Raw genomic sequence first — 14,180 nt, 5'->3', positions numbered from 1 at the left:
GGACCACTTGTTTACATAGAGGCTTTTTATGCCGTTACGTGCAGCGGCTGTCGTCCGTCTGCCGTCCGCCCAATTTCACGTGAATGCAGCATGAAAAATATGATTGAGTTGCTTGTGATATATAACCACAACGCGAGATGGGAGGAATTCCTACACAATGTCCCTTTAAGGTGTGTGTACTTGAATTCGAATCGCTTTATTAAGAATCTCGATGCATCTTTGAAACGATTATTTTTGGTGCCACTAGAGGTCAGGTGTGTGTGTGTACCTGTGTTCAGGTGTGTGTGTGTACCTGTGGTCAGGTGGGGGTGTGTGCGGCAGCAGGGGGATCACCGTGTTGCTCAGACACTCGCAGAGCGGACACAGGAACTCTCCGTTCTCCACGTCGTAGCTGGTGTGACCTCGAAGACGCTGCTGACGTCTCTGCTCCTTCAGCTGCACCGCCTCAAAGTACCTGTGCACAGGTGAAACACCAAATTAACAACTAATGTAATGATAATATATCATAATAATGCAAGTAGAACCTTTTAAAAGCAATAAACTTTTAAGTCTTATTACTTTTTACCACTGTAACTGGAATGTCAGGAACTTGAATAAAAATCACAACCAAAAACAATAAAATAGACCCCGACTCTGTTAATAAAAATTGCACTCAATTATAAAACCACACACAACCAAAACAATAAATAAAATGGCTTATCAAGTCTCAACAAAACTGTTTGATGAGGGAACCAAGAAATCCCATTAGCCTCCGTAGCGTAGCTCTGAGCAGCTCGCGGCTCTGCTCCGCCGTTCTAAAAATAGCTTGCACAGACAATTAAAGGTAACAAACCTACTGCTATGACTATAGGGATTATGGCAATGGGCTAATTTGCCAAAATGTTGAACTATCCCTTTAAGAATCAAGAAAGTTTGATGTGAAACTGCTTCTTTTTTGTATTTTTTAAGTAGCCTAATGAATTTAGAAGCTTGTGGGTTCTTTTTTTTTTTTTTTACATCGTATCGTGACAAGCCTGACCTGATGTCACCTGTATCTAAGCGGCTGTCAGACTGTGTCGTACCTCTGCCAGCAGGTGGCGTGCATGATGTGTCCACAGCTGGCGGTGTGAATCCCCAGCGACAGGTCGGGGTGCATGAACACGGGGTCGTGTCGCTCTGAAACACACGTTCACGCCTCCATCAGTCAATTACATAGATCGTAACTCTGATTGGTGCTGATGTGCTGATGATGTCAGAGTGAGGCTCACCTGGGTCAGGTAGGTTGCGGCGGCGGTTTTTGGACAGAACGGTGGACCTCTGGACGAACGCGGCCAGCACCATGGCTCTGCCGTGACCTCGGACCTCCTGCTCCTCCTGACACAGGATGCAGGTCACCAGCTGACGGCGCTCGGCTCCGCCCACTCTCCTGGGACCGACGCACACCTGAGACACACAGGTGGGCGCCGCGTTGGGAGGACTGAGAGGAGAGGGAGAGGAGTTCATTAGTATATTAGACTAGAGGGAGGGGCCCAAGTGATGATGATGATGCAGTGACGGATGTTAACAGTGTTGCTTTCATCGACAAAAATTATGACGAATTATCATCGTCATAAACCTTAAGCACGCGACGAAAACGAGACAAGACGCAACGTAAATAGTGGTCATGTGACGATAACTAAAATGAAATATATAACGCAATATTGTTCACGAATAAGAATGAGACTAAATGTGGTTTACAAAATAAACATGTGTGACTAGCGTGTGTGTGTTTGTGAGAGAGAGAGAGTGTAAAGTGGGTTTCTCTAAAATATCTGCTAAAATAGTGTGTGAACTGAAAATAAATATGTTGAGCATCTTCCATGTCTGGAATGGATGTTTTTTTTGAGTCTATAAGGTAACAATAATACAACCAGACTTCATTGTAAATAGGAAAAGTTGAGATCTACAGCTGCTGCTCCTCGCACGGGAATGAGGAAAAACCTGATAATCTGCTCTCAAACAGGGAGCTGCACCCTGATCAGGTGTTTCCTTGTTCCGTCTCTGTCTATGGCTATAGCCATTCTACCAACTGTGAGTGCACAGACAGTTGATGAACTCCTGGATAATTTCAACTGCAAGATCTCAAATGTCATGGATACCATTGCACCTATTAAAACTACAGTGTTTCCCATACATTCATTTTCGTTCGTGGTGGCCCGCCACAAATAAATGACGCCCGCCACGAATAGATTTTTCGTCTTTTGGCTCGACCAATGCAATATCGTTCCGTTCATTCATCTCTGCATTAGGGGTTGCACGACTTCAGATTTTTTAAAGTCGACTGTAATGTTATGAAAGTCGAGTCGACGTCGACTAGTCGCTGATGACGTCATTCATATTTTTCCCATCAGAACTAAAATCACAGGAGGAGGGAAATGCTTTGCAACAATCTGTATTCACTGACAGACGCTCATGCACAGAAATTAGTCCACAGAACAGCAGCTTTATAAACAACAAACTGTAAATCAGTTTGGTTTTTTGTAACATACACTCCTATACAAGTGCAAAAGATAATACTGTAGCTACTGTCCGTTAAACAATTAGGGAGGAAAACGACACACAGGCCTCGTCAGTCCTGCTCACTCACAGTTTCACTCACAGTTTTTTTTCCTGGTTGGTTGCTGTTGTTGTTGTGCGCGACGTAAAGCTGTCGATATGAGCGGAGTTTTTTTTTTTAATTGCCCGGACACACTGGCCACGGAAGCGCGCTTGGCTTGTGTCAGGCAGCAGCTTCTCCTGCTCTCTCCTGCTCGGTTTTCCACACACACAGGTCTGTCTCTAGCGCTGTATGTATGGATGTGTGTCTTGTGTGCAGACGCAACTGATAAATATTTATAGACGGACAAGCAAACTAATCATCATTTATTTTATTTTGAAAATTGACCGGATTCTCTCGCCTTTTCTGTGCCCGACTTCCTGTCTGGTACGAGATCGTTCTATCCAGCTTGACGGCGCTCGTATTTTTTTCATTCAGCACACTCAGCTGTTGTTTCAAGCTGCTACTCTTGGACTGTCACATGATCAGCGACTAGTCGACGTCAAGCTGAAAACGTCATTGTGGAGCAGTAAAGTCGACTAGTCGACTAGTCTGTGCAACCCCTACTCTGCATAGCGCTCTTTCTCCGTTATTGGCGTTCACACACACACAAGCGCGCAGGCATGACAGCAGTGTGCGGTAAAAGCGAGACTCATACTGTCCGAACAAAAATCGGCAAAATAATACAATGATGCAATCCCTAAAATCACCTAGGAATAAATCAGCTGTAATGTCAGAATTTAATACAGTCGGACGATCTGACTGTCACATCAACATCAGTCGCAGGGTGTCGCTAGCTCCTCCAAGGACTGGAGTGGCTCATGCCATGGGCAAGAATGGTGTTCAAGCAGTGTTTCCCATTAATTAACGAGTCTGTGGCGGCCCGCCACAGTCTCGTTTGGGCCCGCCACAGTCTCTCACAGAAAAAAAAAAAAAAAATTCAATTTTTTTTCTTCTTTTTTTCTCACGTGTGTCTACGTACGGTGCGCCCGCACGCGAGAGAGGCGGCAGTTTGAGAGGCTGACGGGCAGAGATGAGAGCTGGTGCCCTAGCATGGTTATGTAAAACACCATCTCTGATCTCTGCTTGCACATAGATACACAGACACGGGCGCACGCTAAATGCGCTATATCGCGCTAATTGCTCAGTTGCAGCGCCAAAACTGAAAGTTCTTTAGTACTGCTTTAAGGACTTTAAACTTCACAGGGCTTGACGCTAAGCTTTTTTCCAAGTAGCACTGTGCTACTATGCTGAAAAATTTAGTAGCACACAAGATTTTTTAGTAGCACAATAAAAATTAAGCAGTTTTGGTGAAAATGTCATTTTCAAACAAATAAAGTACTTATTTAGCCTATAATCATAACCCTGTAGACTAATTTTTAATGTTATAACTGGCACTTTGCCTTAACAAAAGTCAGGAAAGACAAACAATGCAAATATGTGAGAAAATAGTATATTAGTTTTGCGCTGTGTGCATGTCATCACGTGTCTGGAAGGACTGCATTAAAGCTCTGTATCAGATCTGATTACAGGTCCGATATGATTTTGCCTGGGTTTTTTTTTAGACCGGGGTGGCAAAGGCCCTGGGGTGGGGGTATTGATGAGCAGTGAACCTATATTTCCCTCAGTATAAAAAGCTGATTACTACATACATACAGGGCTCTACACTAAGATTTGTTTGTTTACTTTTGGAGCACAATGAAAAATGTTTAAGTAGCAGTCTGTTTAAGCCTTAAATAATGTTGAGGGTTCAATATGACCCATATTTACATTTGAGAACAGTAAAAACACCAAACATTTTTCCTTTTATTAATGTTTTAACATTAATAAAACTCAATAACCTGTCACACAAGCATCTCCATCTCCATGTTGCCCCTGTGATGTTCAGAGACAGGACAGACAGGGAGCTTTGAAGTTAAAGTTTCTATTATGAATGTTGCACTGTGAGACTGTGACCACATGTCAGCTGTTCTCAGCTCCACCGCGACGAGAGTTTTTTTTTTTTTTTTAATAGCTCCGCGGTATCGACCCGACTGAAACACGGGAGGACACAATGTATTTATCAAAGCTTGGTCGCTGAGGCAGCGGGTCAGTTTGAGCTGCGCGTTGCACAACTTTGAAACTCTTTAGGCAGTGATCAGTGTCGGCGGCTGTCCTGAAATGTGTTTCTCTTCTATAGCTCCGTGAAACAGTAGGAGAGACACAGCCCGAGACCGTGTACCGGAGGAAGAAGCAGGTCGAACGTGCACGGGGGGGGAAAGCGCGTCGCACCGAATGTGCTCTGCTACGGCGTCGCCTTGGCGTGCATGACGCGCGTCTACCTTTAAAGTAAAGTGCGGAAAAGACGTTACATCTGAACGGCCCCGATGTACACAAGCTAATCAAGGCGGCGGCCAAAATCACCAAACAGGCAGGGGGGGCGGGGCGGGGGGGATACTGCTCACGTTAAACAGCATGCAAAACGGTGCATGCAGTTTCTGTCCGAGTCGCACTGATGCGACTGAATGTAATTTTTTATTCGCAATGGATATTATCAACTCGCAAATGCGAGCAAAACTGTCGCACTGTCGAGCCCTGCTTCACCTATTTTCTATTATTCTATTTTGTTCTTCTTTGCTCCTGCTTTTAACTCTGTTGTTTAAAAAAAGTCTGTTTTTATGCAGTTTTATGCTGTTCTTTAAAAAGTTTTTTCTTTATGTATAGTACATTGAGTTGCCATGGTATGAAATGCACTATATAAATAAAGATGCCTTGCAGCTGCTGCGCCTCGCACTGGAATGAGGAAAAATCTGATTATCTGCTCTCAAACACAGTAAGCGCCACCCTTTTCAGGTGTTTCCTTGTTCCCTCCCCTTCAGATATGTTGTTTATGTTGTTTAGATCAGAGCTCAAACTAGTTTTACTTCTGAGCAACAGAAACTCAGACAGTCGTCGTCGTCGTCTGTGAGAGGTGAAATGGCGCAGAAAGGAGTTCATCTGGACCAGGAGACCTTCTCTTGTTCCATCTGTCTGGATCTACTGAAGGATCCAGTGACTATTCCCTGTGGACACAGCTACTGCTTCAGCTGTATTAAAACCCACTGGGATGCAGACGATGGGAAGAAAATCTACAGCTGCCCTCAGTGTAGGCAGACCTTCACACCGAGGCCTGTCCTGGTGAAAAACATCATGTTAGCAGATTTAGTGGAGCAGCTGAAGAAGACTGGACTCCAAGCTGCTCCTGCTGATCACTGCTATGCTGGACCTGAAGATGTGGCCTGTGATTTCTGCACTGGGAGGAAACTCAAAGCTGTCAAGTCCTGTCTGGTTTGTCTGGTCTCTTATTGTGATAAACACCTGCAGCCTCATTATGAATCTCCTTCATTTAAGAATCACAAGCTGGTGGAGCCCTCCAAGAAGCTCCAGGAGAACATCTGCTCTCGTCATAATGAAGTGCTGAAGATTTTCTGCCGCACTGATCAGAAGTGTATTAGTCTCGTCTGCCTTGTGGATGAACATAAAGGCCACGACACAGTCTCAGCTGCAGCAGAAAGGACTGAGAGGCAGAGAGAGCTGGAGCTGAGTCGACAGAAAATCCATCAGAGAATCCAGGACAGAGAGAAAGACGTGAAGGTGCTTCAACAGGAGGTGGAGGCCATCAATGGCTCTGCTGATAAAGCAGTGGAGGACAGTGAGAAGATCTTCACTCAGCTGATCCGTCTCATGGAGAAAAGAAGCTCTGAGCTGAAGCAGCAGATCAGATCCCAGCAGGAAACTCAAGTGAGTGGAGTCAAAGAGCTTGAGAAGAAGCTGGAGCAGGAGATCACTGAGCTGAAGAGGAAAGACGCTGAGCTGAAGCTGCTGTCGCACACAGAGGATCACACCCAGTTTCTACACAACTACCCCTCACTGTCAGCACTCAGTCCATCTACACACTCATCCAGCATCAACATCCGTCCTCTCAGACACTTTGAGGATGTGACAGCAGCTGTGTCAGAGCTCAGAGACAAACTACAGGACCTTCTGAGAGACACAAGGACAAACATCTCACTGACTGAGACTCAAGTGGATGTTTTACTGTCACCACCACCAGAGCCCAGGACCAGAGCTGACTTCTTAAGATATTCACAGGAAATCACACTGGATCCAAACACAGCACACAGAGAACTGTTGTTATCTGAAGGAAACAGGAAAGTTACATTCATGGGTAAAGTTCAGTCTTATTCTAGTCACCCAGACAGATTCACTTCATGGTGTCCTCAGGTCCTGAGTAGAGAGAGTCTGACTGGACGTTGTTACTGGGAGGTGGAGATGAGAGGAAGAGGAGTTAATGTAGCAGTCGCATACAAGAATATCAGCAGAGCAGAGTATGAAAGTGTGTTTGGACGTTACGACAAATCTTGGTCATTAGTTTGTTCCAACAACAGTTTCACATTTTTGTTCAACAACATCCAGACTCCAGTCTCAGGTCCTCAGTCCTCCAGAGTAGGAGTGTACCTGGATCACAGTGCAGGTATTCTGTCCTTCTACAGCGTCTCTGAAACCATGACTCTCCTCCACAGAGTCCAGACCACATTCACTCAGCCTCTACATGCTGGAGTTGGGTTTCCTAATCTCTTTAGCTTGAAAGCTGGAGACACAGCAGAGTTGTGTAAACTCAAATAGTCAAAGATTATTGAAGGTGCAGTTGGTTAAAATCTGTATTTTAGTTCATCACTTTCTTTAGTCTCCATGTTTGTTGCTAAAAGCTCATTGCTGTTGTGTCTCTGCCCTGAACTCACATTTCTCCACATGGAAATAGAAACTTCTCTGAGCTCTAAATGTTTGTTGGATATTTGTGTTGATGTGTTTGTGTGTTGTTGTTGTTGTTTCGGCCTTAACAGAGAAACCACCAGACCTTCCTTTATCACTGAGCTTTGTTCTCACTGTGGAACCTAAGAAATCTATAATCACATTTACACTGATTTGTTTATTGTTGTTGTTTATCTTACACTGTATGGGCTATTGGGATATTTTGTTTTCAGTGTGTAACAAAAAAAAAAAAAGATCAAGAATTACATTTACAGTGATGTGTTTGTCAGATCAAATGTTATTGTTTAAATCCAACCATAAATGAGGTTTCCCGGATTTATGATTATCACTAATTACTGTAGGAGATGATTTATTATTTTCTTTTCCATATCTGAGATTCATGTTAAACAAACTGTTTTAATTATGCGAATGTAACTGAAGTGAATAAATGATTCTCCATATGTAGTATAAGAATTAATGAGTAATATTTCCATTGTGTTTACTTTTGAAGGTCTTCTTTAGGCACGAGGATACAGGATCTTTGACATTTAGTGAGGGAACAAGGATTACACATATGACAGATGATGGAAGACATTAGAATTAGGGGGAACACTTGATTTGAAGGGTGGGTGCACAGCACATTCATAAGTATGGAAGCCCATTTCAGCCACTTGATGAAAAAAAATTATGAGATACTAAGTCATAATTATGAGATACTTAGTAAAAATTATGAGATCGCTAAATCAAAATTATGAGATACCAAGTCCAAATTCTGAGATAGCTAAATCAAAATTCTGAGATACTAAGTCCAAATTCTGAGATAGCTAAATCAAAATTATGAGATAGCTAAATCAAAATTATGAGATACTAAGTCAAAATTATGAGATAGCTAAGTCAAAATTCTGAGATACTAAGTCCAAATTCTGAGATAGCTAAATCAAAATTATGAGATACTAAGTCAAAATTATGAGATAGCTAAGTCAAAATTATGAGATACTAAGTCAAAATTATGAAAAAAAACTTATAAGTCATAATGACTCATAATTTTGACTCAGCTATCTCATAATTATGACTGAGGATCTCAATTTTTTTTCATCAAGTGGCGGAAATGGGCTTCCATACATACAGTAAGACCTTTCATATGCTGTGGTAATTATTTACTTTATTTTCATTTAGTGTATTTGAATTGTAACCTATGGAACAATCAATCAATCTGTTAGAAGACCATAAGAGCTGATTATAAAAACTTGAACCAAAAGATCAGAAAATGAGTTGATAACAAGTGAGAAATGAGCAGGACTGTGAATAAAAAGTTAAAACACACAGTATTAAACTGCTCCTCCTACTGGAACAAAGTCCAACCTGATCCCCTCCCTCTTCTTCCTGCTCTCAAACACACTGAGCTGCTGCAGCCTGATCAGGTGTTTCCTTGTTCCCTCCCCTTCAGATCTACAGTTTGAAGATGGGTGGAACCAACATGTGGTGAAGAGGAGGAGCCGACAGGCCCCGTTCACTGCAGAGACACATGTTGTTGAGATCAGAGCTCAGACTAGTTTCACTTCTGAGCAACAGAAACTCAGACAGTCGTCGTCGTCGTCGTCGTCGTCTGTGAGAGGTGAAATGGCGCAGAAAGGAGTTCATCTGGACCAGGAGACCTTCTCTTGTTCCATCTGTCTGGATCTACTGAAGGATCCAGTGACTATTCCCTGTGGACACAGCTACTGCTTCAACTGTATTAAAACCCACTGGGATGCAGAGGATGGGAGGAAAATCTACAGCTGCCCTCAGTGTAGGCAGACCTTCACACCGAGACCTCCTCTGGTGAAAAACACCATGTTAGCAGCTTTAGTGGAGGAGCTGAAGAAGACTGGACTCCAAGCTGCTCCTGCTGATCACTGCTATGCTGGACCTGAAGATGTGGCCTGTGATTTCTGCACTGGGAGGAAACTCAAAGCTGTCAAGTCCTGTCTGGTTTGTCTGGCCTCCTACTGTGAGAATCATCTCCAACCTCATTTTGAGTCTCCTACATTTAAGAATCACAAGCTGGTGGAGCCCTCCAAGAAGCTCCAGGAGAACATCTGCTCTCGTCATAATGAAGTGCTGAAGATTTTCTGCCGCACTGATCAGAAGTGTATTTGTCTTGTCTGCCTTGTGGATGAACATAAAGGCCACGACACAGTCTCAGCTGCAGCAGAAAGGACTGAGAGGCAGAGAGAGCTGGAGCTGAGTCGACAGAAAATCCAGCAGAGAATCCAGGACACAGAGAAAGACGTGAAGGTGCTTCAACAGGAGGTGGAGGCCATCAATGGCTCTGCTGATAAAGCAGTGGAGGACAGTGAGAAGATCTTCACTCAGCTGATCCGTCTCATGGAGAAAAGAAGCTCTGAGCTGAAGCAGCAGATCAGATCCCAGCAGGAAACTCAAGTGAGTGGAGTCAAAGAGCTTCAGAAGAAGCTGGAGCAGGAGATCACTGAGCTGAAGAGGAAAGACGCTGAGCTGAAGCTGCTGTCGCACACAGAGGATCACACCCAGTTTCTACACAACTACCCCTCACTGTCAGCACTCAGTCCATCTACACACTCATCCAGCATCAACATCCGTCCTCTCAGACACTTTGAGGATGTGACAGCAGCTGTGTCAGAGCTCAGAGACAAACTACAGGACCTTCTGAGAGACACATGGACAAACATCTCACTGACAGTGACTCAAGTGGATGTTTTACTGTCACCACCACCAGAGCCCAGGACCAGAGCTGACTTCTTAAAATATTCACAGGAAATCACACTGGATCCAAACACAGCATACGCACAACTGTTATTATCTGAAGGAAACAGGAAAGTGACATTCATGAGTAAAGTTCAGTCTTATTCTAGTCACCCAGACAGATTCACTTGGTATCTTCAGGTCCTGAGTAGAGAGAGTCTGACTGGACGTTGTTACTGGGAGGTGGAGTGGAGAGGAAGAGGAGTTTCTGTAGCAGTCGCATACAAGAATATCAGCAGAGCAGGAGGAGAAAGTTTGTTTGGACATAACGACAAATCTTGGTCATTAGATTGTTTCAACAACAGATTCACATTTAGGTTCAACAACATCCAGACTCCAGTCTCAGGTCCTCAGTCCTCCAGACTAGGAGTGTACCTGGACCGCAGTGCAGGTATTCTGTCCTTCTACAGCGTCTCTAAAACCATGACTCTCCTCCACAGAGTCCAGACCACATTCACTCAGCCTCTACATGCTGGAGTTCGTCTTTACTATGATTATGGAGACACAGCAGAGTTGTGTAAACTCAAATAGTCAAAGATCATTGAAGGTGCAGTTGGTTAAAATCTGTATTTTAGTTCATCACTTTCTTTAGTCTCCATGTTTGTTGCTAAAAGCTCATTGCTGTTGTGTCTCTGCACTGCACAGAGATCACCTGTCAATCATTAAACATTGTGGGCGGGACTTTGACCTCTTGCTGTCATTTCTTGTTGTGTTGATGTTTGAGTTTGTTGAGGTGGAGCTGGAGCCGTGGAGGAGATCACTGCTCATGATGACGTTTCTTTACCTGAACTCACATTTCTCCACATGGAAATAGAAACTTCTCTGAGCTCTAAATGTTTGTTGGATATTTGTGTTGATGTGTTTGTGTGTTGTTTTTGTTGTTTATCTTACACTGTATGGGCTATTGGGATATTTTGTTTTCAGTGTGTAACAAAAAAAAAAAGATCCAGAATTACATTTACAGTGATGTGTTTGTCAGATCAAATGTTATTGTTTAAATCCATCCATAAATAAGGTCTCCCGGATTTATGATTATCACTAATTACTGTAGGAGATGATTTATTATTTTCTTTTCCATATCTGAGATTCATGTTAAACAAACTGTTTGAATGATGTGAATGTAACTGAAGTGAATAAACGATTCTCCATATGTAGTATAAGAATCAATGAGTAATATGTCCGTTGTGTTTACTTTTGAAGGTCTTCTTTAGGCACGAGGATACAGGATCTTTGACATTTAGTGAGGGAACAAGGATTACACATATGACAGATGATGGAAAACATTAGAATTAGGGGGAACACTTGATTTGAAGGGTGGGTGCATAGCACATTCATAAGTATGGAAGCCCATTTCCGCCACTTGATGAAAAAAAATTGTGAGATCCTAAGTCATAATTATGAATACTAAGTAAAAAATTATGAGATAGCCAAGTCAAAATTATGAGACACTAAGTCATAATTATGAGATACTAAGTCATAATTATGAGATAGCTAAGTCAAAATTATGAGATAGCTAAGTCATAAGTATGAGATAGCTAAATCAATATGAGATACTTAGTCATAATTATGAGATACTAAATCAATATTATGAGATACTAAGTCAAAATTATGAAAAAAATTATAAGTCATAATGATTTATTATCTCATAATTTTTTTTTCATCAAGTGGTGGAAATGGGCTTCCATACATAAGACCTTTCATATGCTGTGGTAATTATTTACTTTATTTTCATTTAGTGTATTTGAATTGTAACCTATGGAACAATCAGTCAATCTGTTAGAAGAGCATAAGAGATGATTATAAAAACTTGAACCAAAAGATCAGCAAATGAGTTGATAACAAGTGAGAAATGAGCAGGACTGTAAATAAAAAGTTAAAACACACAGTATTAAACTGCTCCTCCTACTGGAACAAAGTCCAACCTGATCCCCTCCCTCTTCTTCCTGCTCTCAAACACACTGAGCTGCTGCACCCTGTTCATGTGTTTCCTTGTTCCCTCCCCTTCAGATCTACAGTTTGAAGATGGGTGGAACCAACATGTGGTGAAGAGGAGGAGCCGACAGGCCCCGTTCACTGCAGAGACACATGTTGTTGAGATCAGAGCTCAGACTAGTTTCACTTCTGAGCAACAGAAACTCAGACAGTCGTCGTCGTCGTCTGTGAGAGGTGAAATGGCGCAGAAAGGAGTTCATCTGGACCAGGAGACCTTCTCTTGTTCCATCTGTCTGGATCTACTGAAGGATCCAGTGACTATTCCCTGTGGACACAGCTACTGCTTCAGCTGTATTAAAACCCACTGGGATGCAGAGGATGGGAAGAAAATCTACAGCTGTCCTCAGTGTAGGCAGACCTTCACACCGAGGCCTCCTCTGGTGAAAAGCACCATGTTAGCAGCTTTAGTGGAGCAGCTGAAGAAGACTGGACTCCAAGCTGCTCCTGCTGATCACTGCTATGCTGGACCTGAAGATGTGGCCTGTGATTTCTGCACTGGGAGGAAACTCAAAGCTGTCAAGTCCTGTCTGGTTTGTCTGGCCTCCTACTGTGAGAATCATCTCCAACCTCATTTTGAGTCTCCTACATTTAAGAATCACAAGCTGGTGGAGCCCTCCAAGAAGCTCCAGGAGAACATCTGCTCTCGTCATAATGAGGTGATGAAGATGTTCTGCCGCACTGATCAGCAGTGTATCTGTTATCTCTGCTCTGTGGATGAACATAAAGGCCACGACACAGTCTCAGCTGCAGCAGAAAGGACTGAGAGGCAGAGAGAGCTGGAGCTGAGTCGACAGAAAATCCAGCAGAGAATCCAGCTCAGAGAGAAAGACGTGAAGGTGCTTCAACAGGAGGTGGAGGCCATCAATGGCTCTGCTGATAAAGCAGTGGAGGACAGTGAGAAGATCTTCACTCAGCTGATCCGTCTGATGGAGAAAAGAAGCTCTGAGCTGAAGCAGCAGATCAGATCCCAGCAGGAAACTCAAGTGAGTGGAGTCAAAGAGCTTGAGAAGAAGCTGGAGCAGGAGATCACTGAGCTGAAGAGGAGAGACGCTGAGCTGAAGCTGCTGTCGCACACAGAGGATCACACCCAGTTTCTACACAACTACCCCTCACTGTCAGCACTCAGTCCATCTACACACTCATCCAGCATCAACATCCGTCCTCTCAGACACTTTGAGGATGTGACAGCAGCTGTGTCAGAGCTCAGAGACAAACTACAGGACCTTCTGAGAGACACATGGACAAACATCTCACTGACTGAGACTCAAGTGGATGTTTTACTGTCACCACCACCAGAGCCCAGGACCAGAGCTGACTTCTTAAGATATTCACAGGAAATCACACTGGATCCAAACACAGCAAACACATGGCTGTTATTATCTGAGGGAAAAAGAAAAGTAACAATCACATTAAATCTACAGTCTTATTCTAGTCACCCAGACAGATTCACTACAAATGTTCAGGTTCTGAGTAGAGAGAGTCTGACTGGACGTTGTTACTGGGAGGTGGAGTGGAGAGGAGGAGGAGTTCGTGTAGCAGTCGCATACAAGAATATCAGCAGAGCAGGGGGAGAAAGTTGGTTTGGAGGTAACGACAAATCTTGGTCATTAGATTGTTCCAAGAAGAGATTCACATTTAGGTTCAACGACATCCAGACTCCAGTCTCAGGTCCTCAGTCCTCCAGAGTAGGAGTGTACCTGGATCACAGAGCAGGTATTCTGTCCTTCTACAGCGTCTCTCAAACCATGACTCTCCTCCACAGAGTCCAGACCACATTCACTCAGCCTCTACATGCTGGACTATATCTTTACTATATTGGAGACACAGCTGAGTTGTGTAAACTCAAATAGTCAAAGATTATTGAAGGTGCAGTTGGTTAAAATCTGTATTGTAGTTCATCACTTTCTTTAGTCTCCATGTTTGTTGCTAAAAGCTCATTGCTGTTGTGTCTCTGCCCTGAACTCACATTTCTCCACATGGAAATAGAAACTTCTCTGAGCTCTAAATGTTTGTTGGATATTTGTGTTGATGTGTTTGTGTGTTGTTGTTGTTGTTTCGGCCTTAACAGAGAAACCACCAGACCTTCCTTTATCACTGAGCT

The 14,180-nt window shown here is 43.3% G+C and overlaps 3 protein-coding genes across 15 annotated transcripts in view; 2 read left to right on the top strand and 1 right to left on the bottom strand.

Moving 5' to 3' along the window:
• Positions 1 to 14,180, bottom strand: part of ubr2 (ubiquitin protein ligase E3 component n-recognin 2) — a 129,116-nt gene that overhangs the window by 12,537 nt on the left and 102,399 nt on the right. For both annotated transcript variants that reach the window (XM_085799270.1, XM_085799272.1), the window contains exons 30-32: positions 1,248 to 1,456; positions 1,062 to 1,155; positions 293 to 454 (exon numbers count right to left, since the gene is read on the bottom strand). In XM_085799270.1, the coding sequence (XP_085655396.1) occupies positions 293 to 454; positions 1,062 to 1,155; positions 1,248 to 1,456 (465 nt within the window). The remainder of the gene's footprint in view (positions 1 to 292; positions 455 to 1,061; positions 1,156 to 1,247; positions 1,457 to 14,180) is intronic.
• Positions 5,506 to 14,001, top strand: LOC146973062 (tripartite motif-containing protein 16-like). 8 transcript variants are annotated; one of them, XM_085799293.1, is made up of 2 exons: positions 5,506 to 5,986; positions 12,736 to 14,001. In XM_085799293.1, the coding sequence occupies exons 1-2, from the start codon at positions 5,510 to 5,512 to the stop codon at positions 13,927 to 13,929; spliced, it is 1,671 nt and encodes a 556-aa protein (XP_085655419.1). In that variant the 5' UTR covers positions 5,506 to 5,509; the 3' UTR covers positions 13,930 to 14,001. The 8 variants fall into 8 exon arrangements, with proteins under 8 accessions (XP_085655419.1, XP_085655418.1, XP_085655423.1 ...); XM_085799292.1 differs by having other exon boundaries at positions 5,506 to 6,796; positions 13,543 to 14,001; XM_085799296.1 differs by lacking the exon at positions 5,506 to 5,986 and adding an exon at positions 12,255 to 12,515 and having other exon boundaries at positions 12,822 to 14,001.
• On the top strand, positions 8,921 to 11,102 carry LOC146973063 (E3 ubiquitin/ISG15 ligase TRIM25-like). Of its 5 annotated transcripts, none has more exons than XM_085799303.1 (2): positions 8,945 to 9,421; positions 9,455 to 11,102. In XM_085799303.1, exons 1-2 carry the CDS (start codon positions 8,945 to 8,947, stop codon positions 10,616 to 10,618), a joined length of 1,641 nt encoding a protein of 546 aa, XP_085655429.1. In that variant the 3' UTR covers positions 10,619 to 11,102. The 5 variants fall into 5 exon arrangements, with proteins under 5 accessions (XP_085655433.1, XP_085655429.1, XP_085655431.1 ...); XM_085799305.1 differs by having other exon boundaries at positions 8,945 to 9,616; positions 9,791 to 11,102; XM_085799302.1 differs by having other exon boundaries at positions 8,945 to 10,033; positions 10,064 to 11,102.

Source organism: Trachurus japonicus, chromosome 15, assembly GCF_045865225.1.
Source record: "Trachurus japonicus isolate A0001 chromosome 15, Traja_1.0".
Lineage (NCBI taxonomy): Eukaryota > Metazoa > Chordata > Actinopteri > Carangiformes > Carangidae > Trachurus > Trachurus japonicus.
The sequence above is the reverse complement of the archived record's forward strand: the minus strand, read 5'-3'. Positions and strand labels throughout refer to the sequence as shown.

What these genes read in the sequence shown, in the direction of transcription:
- LOC146973062 (XM_085799292.1), top strand. Translation starts at nt 5,510, where the DNA reads ATGGCGCAGAAAGGAGTTCATCTGGACCAGGAGACCTTCTCTTGTTCC. An exon ending in TCACTTCATGGTGTCCTCAG is followed by an intron (nt 6,797 to 13,542) that starts GTCCTGAGTAGA and finishes ACAAATGTTCAG; the next exon opens with GTTCTGAGTAGAGAGAGTCT.
- LOC146973063 (XM_085799307.1), top strand. Translation starts at nt 8,945, where the DNA reads ATGGCGCAGAAAGGAGTTCATCTGGACCAGGAGACCTTCTCTTGTTCC.